Source organism: Caloenas nicobarica, chromosome 12, assembly GCF_036013445.1.
Source record: "Caloenas nicobarica isolate bCalNic1 chromosome 12, bCalNic1.hap1, whole genome shotgun sequence".
NCBI lineage: Eukaryota > Metazoa > Chordata > Aves > Columbiformes > Columbidae > Caloenas > Caloenas nicobarica.
Genome location: NC_088256.1, coordinates 1,485,825 through 1,499,208, shown reverse-complemented (window position 1 = coordinate 1,499,208; position 13,384 = coordinate 1,485,825). Strand labels below are relative to the sequence as shown.

Genomic DNA, 13,384 nt, shown 5'->3' with positions numbered 1-13,384 from the left:
AGGGGTCAAGTAAGCCCGTTATCCCCTGCTGAGATCAGAAGGGGGGAGGTTGACCTTCTCACTGAGGAGTCCCCAGCCAGCCACCCCCTGCCCCCAACATCTAATTTTCTGGGAGGACAACGGAGGTGTTGAGTAGCATCCAAGTCACAGACGGCCATGACAAGTACCTGGGGGAGCAGGGCTGGCAGCGGCTGCCGGGGGGCAGAGGTAACCCGGCACCCGCCCCATGCCCATCACCTGAGCTCAACTAGGGGATGCTGAGCTGCACTGGTGGGGAGCAAAAGGGGATTCTGAGGGCAGGAGCTGCCCTGTTTGTGCAGGGTGGTTGTCGCTGGACAGCCCCTGACCAGCTCACAAAATGTCTGAGCTGCTCCCGTGGTCCCAGAGGCTTCAGGGATGCTTCGACCTGATACCCGTTCCCTCGGCGACAGGGATGGAGGGTGGCACATGTGCCACCCGTCGTGCAGACGTCCCTTGCCCTCATCCAGCTCTTGGGTGCTTTCAGCTCTGTGCCAAGCTTCAGGCTCAAGGGAAACCCCCAGTGGAGATAAGCTCAGCAGAGCTCAGTGCTGCAGTAGAGGAGAGCTTTCCCTAGCCAGAAGATTCCTAAGTTTAACCCAAGGAAATCCTTTGGGATAATCTCACACCCATGTGCTGCTGTTGCTGGTGGAGCTGATGAACCCTTGGTAGGGAAACATCCTGGTGCCAACTTCCAAGGGGACTTAAACATGCTGCCCAGGGGCCATGAGGGCAGGATCAGTCCTTCTCTGTGCTGACAAGCAGGGCAGCTCGGGCTGCGTGCAGGCAGCTCTGCCACATCTCTAGCAGAAAGACCTGGGGCCATTGGCAGCCAGGAGCAGCAGAACGGCTGTGGGGTGCGGCACAGCTGAGGGGAGCTCGCAGGGCTGGCAGGGCTTTGAGCCTGCGTCCCACAGATCTTGGGTACCTTCAGTCCCCCAAACCAGGCAGGGCTGCTGTGGCTCCAGCCCGTCTTGTTTCCTCCTCGGCCACTTGTCTTCTCCAGCCCCAGGTCCCCCGGTGCCACCGCTGCCATCCCTGGCCTGGGAGCTCCCTGAGGTTCACTCACGGTTGGTCTGGGATCCTTATGGGATCCAGTTGTCTGCCTCTCCTTGTGCATGTTGGAGCAGTGTGTACTCCAGCCAAATATACGAGTTGGGCGCGTGCTCACGAGTCAGAGCTGGGACACATCCCACTGCAGATGGAAACACGGTGCGCCGGCCTGTGGGTTAAGATCCTCAGCCAAAAACCCCCATCCAAATCTGCCTGTGGCTCTGCGGGGGCTTGGGCGAGCTGCTGCTTTGGGGTGGGTCTGTGTCTGCCCGTCCTGCCCAGGCTTGGCAGGGGGGAGCCGGCTTTTCCAGTCCCCACGGTGCTGCCGCTCCTCGGGAGGCTGTGGGGAAGCCCAGCCCTGCTGCGGGGGCTGTGGCTCACACCACATGCTGAAATCCCACCCAGCCATCCGGGGGGGGACTGGACGAAAGCTGGGGGGGGGCAAGAAGTGGACCCTGCAAGGTGAATGCCTGGGGTCTGCAGCAGGAGCTGCGCCAGTGGTCCAGGCGTGGTCTCAGTCCTGCCTGTCATCAAAGGATACTGCGTGCTGGTCTGAGGTGAGAGTCCCCCAAACTCCCCTTGGGCTCTGGCATCCTGCAGTAACTCCCTAAATCAGGCAGGATGCCAGTCCTTTCCCCGCCTCACCGGAGCAGCAGCGCAAGGCTCCCGCATTGCCGTGGCACCGGGCTCTGCACCGGGAGAGCATGCACCGCTGAGCACAGCACGGCTCTGGCTGCAGAGATGGGGCTGGGGCCTCCCCGGCCCCCAACAGCTGGGCTAAGGGGTTCACTGATGTCCCCCACAGCCCTCTCTTGCTGCACCCAGCCCAGGCACTTCATGCGCAATGGTGGATGGAAAACCAGCCCCTGCTATGTGCTAGCTCAAGAACATTTGTACCTGCAGTGTTCCCAATGTGCGAGAGCTGGGTCACTGTTCCCATCCAGCCGCTTCCCACAGCACTGCAGAGCCCATGCTGCCTTACGGAGCTGGAGCCCCCAGACCCAGCCCAGGTTCCGGACACCGTGAGGCTGCCGAGAAGCCCCTCTGCATGGCATCTGGGAATGTTCGCTCCAGGATTGCTTACCAGACAGAGAGCCTCAGGCTCACTCAAGACAAGTTGCAAGGGCAGAGAAGTGTCGTTCATGGGATCCACAAGGTCTGCTTTTCCTCCCTTTCCCTTCCCCAGGCTAAAACCTCACGCTTTCCCAGGCTAAAACAGGCCCAACTTGTTGCTCCCCATGGCTCAGCACCAGAAACACCAGCAGGAGGCAAGAAGCAGATCCGCACAGGGACAACTGAGCTTTACCGCTTCCTTTTTCCTCCCTTTTCTCTACATTAATAATGGCAGAGGTCAGGGAGGGACATTGTGTCTATGAGCTGCTGCATTTATTTCCTGGAAAAAGCCCCAGCAAGTGAGCCCAGAGCTCTCCTGCCAGCGGGGAAAACAAGAAGGAAAGCACAGAGCAAAGCGAGGTGACAGGGCTCCCGAATGCCCACAGCTCCACGGGGGATACCAGGGCTGTGCTGGGTGATGCTCGCAGGGCTCTCCCACCCGCTGCACCTGCGTCGTCCTCATGTCCTGGCCATTTCTGCATCTGCCACCTGCACGCTGCCTGAGTGCCGGGGGGGTGTTCGCAGCACCGGGGGTGGAAGCCAGCACCCGAGAAGAAACAGGAGCAAAGAGCCTGGCAAGGCCAAGGGTGGGCTCGGCGTGGCTGAGCAGGGTTAAGTACTAGAGCCAGCTGAGCATGGGGAGGTTAGCTTAGGGTTAGCGGCGTGTTTGTGGTGAAGGACCCAGTGGCCCCACAACCCAGCCCGCAGCCCCTCATCACACTCAGGGGCCACATCTTACCCCTGGGTTAGAGGTTTCCAGACTGGTGGAGCAGTGGGTTGATGGCCACACTGGGGCTGCTCTGGCCCTGTTCCTGCTGCCACTCGGGATGCCCACTCACCCTGAGGGGCTCAAACTCTTGTGTCATATCCCACTTAATCCCTGGCACTCTTCTGGCCATTTTGTTCCAGTTCTTATTTGGTGGCCGATTTGATCTTGTGGATGGCATACGGGCTCGACTCTTTGGGCATCCAGATCTCCTCCCCTCCGCGGCCCTGGTGCTCCACCGCTCCCTCCATGGCCGCCGTCAGCTCGGGGCTGAAGATGCTGTCGGTGGCCCGGTAGGTGCGGGTGAGGCGGCGGAAGGAGGAGTCCGAGGAGCTGTCGTCAGGAAGCTCTTCGTCCTGCTCCTCCCGCAGCTTGGTCCTGCTCAGCTCCGAGCTGCTCCCCAGCTCCGGGTCCTTGAGGACCTCTCCCAGCTCCTGGAGGAACGTCGTTTTGGGGCTGATGATGCACAGCAGGAGCATGAGTCCTCCTGAGACCCCGCAAAGAAAGTAGAGGCCAACTTTCTCTGGGACTCCTGGGGAGTGAAGAACAAAGAGACACCAGGGTACAAACTGCCTCTGCAGCTGGCTGGGTACCAGTGCCCAGGGGAGGAAGAGGAGGGCAGCGGGGATGCCCTCAGCACCCAGGCTGCAGGGACAGGACAGCCCCTGCCCCAATGACCATAGAAGCCTCAACCAGAGCCTCACCAGCACCCACTACTGTCCCAAAATGCTCCTTTCCCCATTGGAAACCCCCACTGGGAGGCAGGGTAAGCAGCGCGGTGAGAGGAATCATCTCTCCAGGGATTTTAATGAGTAATTTCCCCTGGCAAGGGAAACTTTTGCCTGCAGAGAAGTGCCCTCCATCAGTAAGGGCCCCTGCAGACAGGGCAGGAAGGAAGGAGACCCAGCAGGTAATTCAGCCCATTGAATAAGGAAGGTCCGAGGGCAGGACCGCAGGACACGTGACTGCTGGTGCTGCGGGACCTCGGGGCTCGTTCAGCCTCTGAGCTCTTGCCCTACGTGCCCTCCCACAAGCCCCACATGGGCACTTGTTGCATTCCTCCCTCGCACGCCTGCTGACCCTGCCGGAGGGGTCTGGGGTCTGTCTGCCTCTGAGCCGAGCCCCAGGCTGATCGGGGGCCATCACAGAACCTGAGCCACCCTCCCAAGCCCGTCCTGCTGCCCCAGGTGCTGTGTAAGAGCTGGGGAGGGCACATACCCCAAAGGTGGGCAAAAGCTGCCAGAGTGCTAGTAAAAATCATCCGGTCTTCCCGGAGCCTGGAGAACCTGGGCCCTTTGTACCAGCCACCTGCAGCGAACAAGGGGACGCGGGCTGAGACACGAGGTGCCCCCCAGCGCCCCACTGCCCGGCTGCCTGTCCCTGCCTGTCTCCTTCCCCACGCCGAACTCCTTCCTTCCTGCAGAAGCGCTCCCCTGCCCGCCGGGATGCTCCCCTGCGGCTCCTCCTCTCCCCTGCTCCCAGCAGAGCACACGTCTCCTGGGCAACAACTGATGGGTGGCTTCAGCCACTGGACAGCAATGCTGGGATGGAGCTGCAGGGCTTGTGCCAGTGGTGGGTACTGCAGATGCAGACAGGCCATGGAAAGCTTGGTTCTCCCAGGCACGGACACGGTGCCGCACTGCTTTTGGCATAGCCTTCCCCCCACGTTACCGTGCATGTAGTCCGAGAGCAGGAAGGGGTCTGAGGTGTCAGGGCCCACCTCCTCCAGCAGCTGCTTGGGCACTGCAAGGAGAGCAAAGGCTGAGCATCACCACCCTGCTTGTCCCCAGCAGCCCCCTGCCTCCCCCAGGAGCCCCACACCCCTGCCTGCATGGCACGGGGCGGGCACAGCGGGGGCTCGGCCCTCGTGGGTGGCTCTCACCGCAGGTGTAGGACACTCGCAGCTGTTTCTTCATGCCGGGGAGGCACGGGTCCCCAAAGGTGGCCTGATCAGCAGCCACGGTGCAGTTCCCCTTGCGGTGGCACTTCTTGGAGACCCTCCGCAGGGCATCCGGAGCCAAGCACTCTGCAGAGACATGGGGCATGGACCCACGGGCAGACCTGCCCCTGCCCGCCAGGCACCAGCCAGCTGTGGCCAAGGGCCACAGGTACAGCCCAACTGCATATGTGTGCCATGCTGTCTGCATGGCTCCTGCACCATTTCTGGCTCAAACTGTTCCAGCGTACCTATATGGGGTCCCTCAGGGTTCAGGGCATCGCACTCTGGTTTGCCCCGCAGGAATCGTCCGTAATTTGCAGAATAAATGGCCAGGATGGATTTTGGTCGGCACTGCAGCCTCAGCTTGTCGTTCTCACATACAGTCTTGACCCGATGGTTCCCTGGGGAATGACACTGCAGAGTGTCTTGGTACATCCCGAGTCACCTGCAATCCCGTCCTCCCTGAGCCCAGCCAAGGGTCTGAGCGCTGCCAAGGGCAGGGCTGGAGGTACAGGAGCAGCTCGGCTCCCTGCTCTGCCCCTTTCCGAGCAGCTGAGGCCAGGGAAGATGCCCTGCAGCATTGCCCATACCTCACTCCACCTTACCTGGCCGGCACTTGTAGGAAGTGATCAGATATTTGTGTGTCCCAGGGCACGGGTCTGGCCCAAAGACTTGGCTGTGCACCAAGAACTGGCACCACTGCTGGTCCTGGCACTCGGCCAGCAGCTTCTGGGGAGCAAAGCAGGACAGACAGGAAGATGGGTGAGGACTCCTGAGGCTGTTCTCACCTCCTTCCTCTCAGTGCCATCACCAGGCTCAGGGAAATGGCTTCTCAGTCTGCAGAGGGTCCTACGGCTGCTCACGCCAACCCCCTCTGCCACAGTCACTGTGCTTCATGTGTTGGTTCCTGGATCTGTTCCTTCCCTACACCCACGCAGAGCTGTGTGCCAGCACATGTCTGCCAGTACCTGTGCTGGCACCACGCCATGTGTGTGCAACAGCTGTGCAGGCATGCAAGCTAACAGCCCTATGCAACGTGCAGGTAGGTGTGCATGTCGACATGGCTTTGTGCAACATTCATGCAGGTGTGCACACCGACACGGCTCTGTGCAACACCCGTGCAGGCGCGCACACCGACACGGCTCTGTGCAACACCCGTGCAGGCGCGCACACTGACACAGCTCTGTGCAACACCCGTGCAGGCGCGCACACCGACACGCACTGACACGGCTCTGTGCAACACCCGTGCAGGCGCGCACACCGACACAGCTCTGTGCAACACCCGTGCAGGCGCGCACACTGACACAGCTCTGTGCAACACCCATGCAGGCGCACACACCGACACGGCTCTGTGCAACACCTGTGCAGGCGCGCACACCGACACGGCTCTGTGCAACACCTGTGCAGGCGCGCACACCGACACGGCTCTGTGCAACACCCGTGCAGGCAGGCACACCGACACAGCTCTGTGCAACACCCGTGCAGGCGCGCACACTGACACGGCTCTGTGCAACACCTGTGCAGGCACGCACACTGACACAGCTCTGTGCAACACCCGTGCAGGCGCGCACACCGACACGCACTGACACGGCTCTGTGCAACACCCGTGCAGGCGCGCACACCGACACGGCTCTGTGCAACACCCGTGCAGGCGCGCACACCGACACGGCTCTGTGCAACACCCGTGCAGGCGCGCGCACCGACACGGCTCTGTGCAACACCCGTGCAGGCGCGCGCACCGACACGGCTCTGTGCAACACCCGTGCAGGCGCGCGCACCGACACGGCTCTGTGCAACACCCGTGCAGGCGCGCACACCGACACAGCTCTGTGCAACACCCGTGCAGGCGCGCACACCGACACGCACTGACACGGCTCTGTGCAACACCCGTGCAGGCGCGCACACCGACACGGCTCTGTGCAACACTCCTGCACCCAGGCCCGCGCCTCGGGGCTCCGTGCAATGCGCAGCGAGGCCACAAGATGGGGACGCGGGTTCGCACCAGGGGGCTGCTCGGGCAGCGTCCCCGCCTGGCCCCGGGGTGGCCTTTGCCGCTGCTCGCTGTCCTCGGCTGCCCACGGTGGCCCAAAGGCGACCCTGCCAACCCCGCGGGGTGGCCTCGGGCCCGTGGCTCTGGCTGGCCGGGAGCTCCTGCTCCCCGGCCGCTCCCTGGGGTGCCGGCTGTGCTGCAAGCGCCAACAGCGAACGCACAGCCCGGGCAGCAGCTGCTGGCGGGGGGAGAGCGGCAGCACGGCTTGTTCCTGACCCTCGCTGCTGCCCCACTGGGAAATGCCCTGCAGCTCAAGCCCTGGGATCCCACCACCTGAGACGACAGAGCCCTTTTTCATCCCTCCTTTCCCTCCTCTGATCCTGTCTCCCCCAGCCCAGCACAGGAGGGAGCCTCCTTTTGGTCTTCACTGGCTGCTAGATGAGAAATTTGAGGAGGAAATGCAATTAATCCCTCTCCTCAAGTTTTGCTTAAGCAGAGCTGAGCCTCAGCAGCAGCCCTGCTCTTCAGACGTCGTTTCTCCACCAGCAGCCTCCCGGCAGCAGGGATCGCAGCCCCGTACAGTCACTGTCCCCTGGGCGGAGCAGCTCCATCTCGCTGCAAACCTGAGCTCACAGATCCTGCTCACAGACCTGCCCTTCAGTCTCCAAACATCTGTGCTGGGCTGTATCCTCCATCCTGCACTTAACACACAAGCTCTGGGGACCCTGGCCTGTGTTTGCACGGTGGTTTGTGGGGCCAGCTTGGTGCCATGCCAGTACAGCCTGGCCCAGTGCTTGCAGAGCTCATGGACATGCAAGGTGCCGGGATGGGACCTGTGCCTGGAGCAGGGCCGGGCACCAAAGCCTGGCGAGCTCCTAGAGCAGGGAACTGGCCCCTCAGCTCTTGTTCCTCTTCTCTGGCTCCATGTTCCCCTTCCCCACAGGCAGCTGCACACAGCTGGGTTTGCTGCAGTTTTGCTCCAGCCCTAGGAAACAGCTGGAACAGGAATAAAAAAGTAGCACATGAAACCCTCTCCCCATGAAGGGACCCTCCTGCCGGCCCCCAGCATGTGTCCTGGCTGCCCTGGATCAGAGCCCTGTGACCAGGAGGGAGAAGTGGGTATGGTTTGGGCGCGCTGTGCCTGGCATGGCACGGTGTGTTGCCCATCTCACCCGCTCTCCAGCAGCTGGTGGGTGCAGCATCTCCCCAGCCATGGGTGGAGCTGGGTAGCCGGACTAGGGCTTTGCAGCTGGGGCTGGGGAGCATTGCCTGGCCAAGCAGGGCTCCAGAAAAGGCAGCGACCAGGCTCCTGTGTCTACAAGGCCAGCTCCAGCCTCAGGCTGCATGAGGACCATGGGTGAGCACACGTCCAGTGTTCAGCCAAGGCAGAAGTTGCTGAGAACTGGAGGAGTTTGGTGGGCAAAGGACATGTGCTCAAGGCTTTGCAGAATGAGCATTATTGCTCTCCTTGCTCCCTCCCAGATGACCGCGATTATGCCTGGACTAGGCTGCTGCCAGCTGCAACAGCTGGTCTTGTCCAAGGCAACCCGAGGCCATGGATACTGAGGCCAGCCATGCCAGCGTGAAGAGCCAGAAGCCAAGGTAAAGCTGCAGGATGCCGAGGGACAATATCTGTCCCAAATCTTCTCTGTCCCATTCCTCAAGCTGCTCATTATGTCTCACGTGTGGGGTTGGTGGAGGGCTGGTGTCCTCACTGAGCACAGGGTTTTCCCCCAAACACACAGAAGAATCGAGCACACCTGCAGCATGGAGCAGGCTGTGGGACTTCTGCAGCAGCCCAGCAAGTGTTTCCTCCAACCAGGCAGCGGCTTTGCAGAGGTCCCTTTCCTTCTGCCAGTCTCTGCCTTCCTCCCCTCTCCCTGCTCTGGCTACTGCAATCAACAGGCCCTCCTTTGGGCCCGCTTCATTAATCTGCTTCTTGGGAGCTGCCAGCATGGACAGGTGCTGCTTCTGGCTGAGGGAGAGCTGAGCTCTCTGCTAACCCTGGGGATGCAGCTGCAGGGCTCAGCACAGCATCCCTCATGGGCCCCTGTCCCGCTTCCCCAGCCTGGCACCCCGGCTGCTGCACCACCCCTCTCCTGGGACCCAGCCCCAGCTGCCAGGGCTTGCTGTGAGCTGCTGCATCCTGTGGGACTACTGAAAAACCCAGCTCAGGACAGCAGTGGCTCCTGCCAGACCCCCCTGGCAGCGCTGCCCCACCCTGGGACCCACCACACAAGGTCTTGTCCACCCTTATCTCCCCAAAACGCTCTGGGAAAAGGACCTCAAGGGTGATTCCTGATGCTGATGGCAGCAGCCCCCCTCAGGGCACGGGGGGACCGTGCTGCCTGCAGCCACCCAGCCCAGGCAGGCAGCCCAGCGACCCGGGGCAGGAGGGGCGGCAGCTGGTCCCTTGAGACGCTCGGCCCTTACCAGGTGTGCGGTGGCAGACATGCACTCGGTGCTCTCCTGGGAAGCATTGCCAGGGCTGGGGCAGAGGTTGGGGCTGGGTACACGACGCCCATAGAAGGCGCCGAGGATGCTGATGGTGGTCTTGTGAGGGCAGACGATGAGAAGCTGTTCCCCGTCGCAGGTGTGGGCAGTGTGGTTCCTCAGCACCTTGCGCAGGTACCCTGGAGGGGGAAAGCACAGGTGGCATCGTCCAGAGGAGACACCGGGACCACGGCGGTGGTGGTGCTTGGGCTCCCAGCAGCTGGTGGCACTGAGGACATCCTGGGCTGAGGTACTTACAGGGCAAACAGGACCAGAGTGGGGCTGCAGCAGAGAAGATGGGCTTGCAGCAAACCTTACATGTAGCATTGCAGACAAGAGGCTGGAAAGCAGCACGGAGTAGCCAAGTTGGTTAGCAAACGTAAGCAAAAGCTCGAGGCAGGATGACAAGTCAGAAAAAACACGTATGGAAGAATCCCATGAGAACTAGTGAAGGGTTTAGGGAAAATCAGGCTTGCTATGGAGACATGGGGAAGAGAGAGCTAGGATGAGCCAGAGATGATCACCCAAAGATGATCACCGGAGTCAGGGAGAGGGGCATGCTTTCTGTCACACGATGCCGAGCCATGAGCTGGAGGAGAGAGTGGTCCAGTGGCTGATGCCAGCTCCCGCGGTTGGCTGGGTCAGTATGGGTGGGTGTGAGCCATCAAATCATCATCTCTGCCCAGCTGGCCCTGAGTCTCTCTGCTGGAGAAGCCCCGTACATCGGTGTGAGCCATTCCCAGGCCATGGCCTTTCTGATGGGCACTGGCCCTTCTCTCTCTGAATTCCCAGCATGGGGTGTTTCTCTCTTTTAACTCTGCTTGTTTGTGTCCCAAACCACTTACCTCGTTTTCCCTGCAAGGGACGGTAAGGTGGGACTGTCCTGCCCAGCCTTTAAGAGGGTTTAACATGCAGCTATCAGCTCTGGCTGGTACCAGCTGTGCTGGATGCTGGGTGAGCAAGGAAGCTGTTTTAACAAAAGCTCTGCAAGCTGCCAGGGGTGCTCTGAGCAGGCAGTGGTTGCTGGAGGAGGCTGAGGAAGCAGGAAGATCTGACAGAAATGATGTGTAGGGCCCTGGACAGAGCAGTTTGCACCAGGCCTTTGAATAAAACAAAAGCAAACGGGAAGCTGGGAGGAGGGGGACAGGGCAACCTGGTACCTGCCAGGCAGGGCCCTGGGCTATTGGGTAGGTCACAGACCCCAGTCCCCACCTGTGGGGTCCTTGGAGGGATTTGCACCGCAGCCCCAGCGCAGTGCCGGGGACTGGGGCAGGACATGCACCATGTACCCCAGCCCGCAGCATGTCAAACTCCCTCAAACCAGTACAAAAAGGTGAGGTCCCCATCTCCCAGCCCCGCACTTCTCCCTCTGTCCCACTGCAAACGGGTGCCAGGCTCAGCTGCACAAAGGGCTCCTTTCACCTTCCCTGCTGCTGCTAACCCCTTGGCATCTGCAGCCAGCATCCCTCCCCGGGAGACATCAGCGGGTGCGGCTGGAGCTGCTCCCGCTCAGAGCTGATATTTCCCTTGGACATGGGCAGCTGCTGGCATTTCTCGGCTCCTTTCTCCTTGTAAGCACGGGATGAGCGACTGGGAAGGCCACAGCCCTGTGCAAGCGAGCCCTTGCTCGCTCCTCTGCACACTGCGGGACAGAGAAAGGCAGAGGTGGAGGAGGGTGGATGGGAACAGGCAAGCTGTTTTAAGCAGGTGAAAGCTCCGGTGAGATGCAAAGATGCGCCTTGGAGGGCACAGAGCTGGCTCAGCCTCTTGGGGTGCAGTGCCCGCAAAGAGGGGGCAGGACAAGCCCTGTCCTGTCTCCGTCCTCCAGTTGCCCCGTATCTCCGGACGCTGGGAGCCATGAAGGGCACGGGAGCCTGCTCGGGCTTGCAGCCCCCATCTCCTTCTGCTGCATCCCCTGCAGCAGCCTGTGGCAGCAGCCAGGCTCTTGTGCAGGCTCCCGGGCCACCCGGGGCTCGACCTCTGCTTGGCACGAACTCCGAACCTGCCTGCTCATCTCTGAGACAGCTGGTGGTGGAGCTGCCCAAAGTCCCGCTGCCCGGCCAGCGCTGGGCACAGAGGGCTGAGCCCAATCCTGGGGATGGTGGGAGACACGGGGGAGGAATGGGGGTTTCCTCAAATCCAGCCTCCCTTGCAGAGGGCACCCTCCTCTGCTACCGTGCCGGCTGGCAGCACTGGTGGTTTGTATTTTAAAACTGAGGCTCAAACAGGGCCACAGGGACAGAGGTTTCTCCATCATATTTGGGGGCAGTGAGCAATTTAGAAGATGTATTTTTTTCTGTGGGTGAAACCGTGGCAAGGAGGCTGCAGGCAGATTTCGCGAGCGGTCGTGGCGGCCCGCCGGTGCCGCTGACTCAGTCCGCGATGGTGCGGTTGTGCAGTTGGCTCTGCCCAGATGAAATCACATCCTCCCTGCCGCAGCCCGCCCTGCTGCGCCCACCGGCATCGTGCCGGGCCCGGCAGAGCAGCGCCGGAGGCGGCTGTTTCTAGGAGATCCCTCAGAGGAACCGCAGCCCCGGATGCCCAGCCTGCCTGCTCCCATCCTAACTGTCCCAAGCGCTGGAGCACAAGGGATCCCAAATTTCTGCCTCAGCTACATCTGTAAGGCTCACCAGTGCTGGCCCAGGGAAGAGGGTCTGGCCTTTGCTGTGCCTTGTGGCGGTACCCCCGCAGCCTCCCTGCTCACCGGTGACTCTGGCTGGGGACAGCAGCCACCAGCTCCAGCAGGGACCGCGCAGGGCTTCAGCCCATCTCTTCCCTCACCTTCTCAGAGCAACAAAGGCTCGAGGGAGCCCTGGGTGCTCCAGGAGCCTTCAGCTCCACACACCACCCAGCACCAGGGACACAAGCATCATGGTCTGGGGGGGTCTCAGAAAACCTCTGGGACTGTCTTAAGATTTGGGTTTTTTTCATTTCTGCCTCCAAACTGTCCAACAGAGTGCAGCAGCAGTGAGGGGACCCGCTCCCTCACTCACACCAAGGCTGCAGGACATGCACAGGGTGTTTTCAGATCCCAGCCTTGCCACGGGGGTAAGACCGCCTTTTTTAAAATTTGTCAAACTCCCTCTGGCCTGCGCTGGTTTGTGCTTCACTTGTCCCTATCCCGCCAACCTGGCTGCTGCTCTGCCCTCCCCTCACACCGGCACAGTCCCCAGCGTCCCTGGTCGCCCTGCCTGCGCCCCGACTCACCGGAGAGCTCCGGGCTGGCCTCCAGCCCCACGGCCAGGCACAGCAGGACCAGGGCTGCCGCTGGCCCCGGCAGCCCAGCCATGGTGCAGCCGCTGCGGCTCTGCTGTGTCCCACCAGGCAGCCTCCACCGGTCCGTTCTTGGCAGCGGCTGGTGCCGGGGCTGGCCGGGCACGGGGACAATGGCTCACTTCTCTGCCCTGCCAAGGCGCCGGGGCTGGGCGGGCGCCTGTGTACCCGCTCTTTGTCTGCTGCCCAGGACGAGGGGCTGCTCTGCACAGCTGGGACACCCTCAGCACAGCGACACCTCCCACGGGGAGGGAGGGACGTGTTTTGAAAGGCTCTCCGTGGTGGGTGACCGGGCGCTGTGCCTTGGCATCACTGTTGCTGGTGGAGAAACCCTCAGCCCCTTCCCTCCTGCCTCTGTTCCTGCCAAGCAGAGGTACAGGGCTAGTCCCTCTTTCTTGCTCCCTGCTTTCTCATGGGCACGGTGAGGCAGAAATCTGGATACACGTGTGCCGTAATCTACATCTCGGCAAACGTCCGGCCATTCACCATTTGAGGAGGAAGGGAAGGGCTGCCTGTGCTACCTCCCAAGGCGGCTGTTCTTACAGAAAAGGCAAACATCCTCCCTGCATCAAATGCTACAGGCAGGGACTTCTTTGCTGCTGCCCTTCTGTCCCCACAGCCTCCACAGGGCCAGATACTGGGTGCTCTGACACCCCAGAGGAGGGCACCACGTCGTTCCCATGCCCCTGCCCTGCAGGAGTTAAGCCCCTGCCCGCTGCTTCAGCTGGAAGCTCGGAGC

The 13,384-nt window shown here is 61.5% G+C and overlaps 1 protein-coding gene across 1 annotated transcript; it reads right to left on the bottom strand.

The window, feature by feature from the left end:
• Nucleotides 1–2,548: 2,548 nt before the first annotated feature.
• Nucleotides 2,549–12,661, bottom strand: LOC135993579 (protein eva-1 homolog C-like). The gene is made up of 8 exons (XM_065643525.1): nt 12,580–12,661; nt 9,313–9,512; nt 5,495–5,618; nt 5,138–5,290; nt 4,833–4,976; nt 4,622–4,693; nt 4,169–4,258; nt 2,549–3,482 (listed from the first exon to the last, which is right to left on the bottom strand). Exons 1-8 carry the CDS (start codon nt 12,659–12,661, stop codon nt 3,097–3,099), a joined length of 1,251 nt encoding a protein of 416 aa, XP_065499597.1. The 3' UTR covers nt 2,549–3,096.
• Between the last annotated feature and the right edge of the window lie 723 nt (nt 12,662–13,384).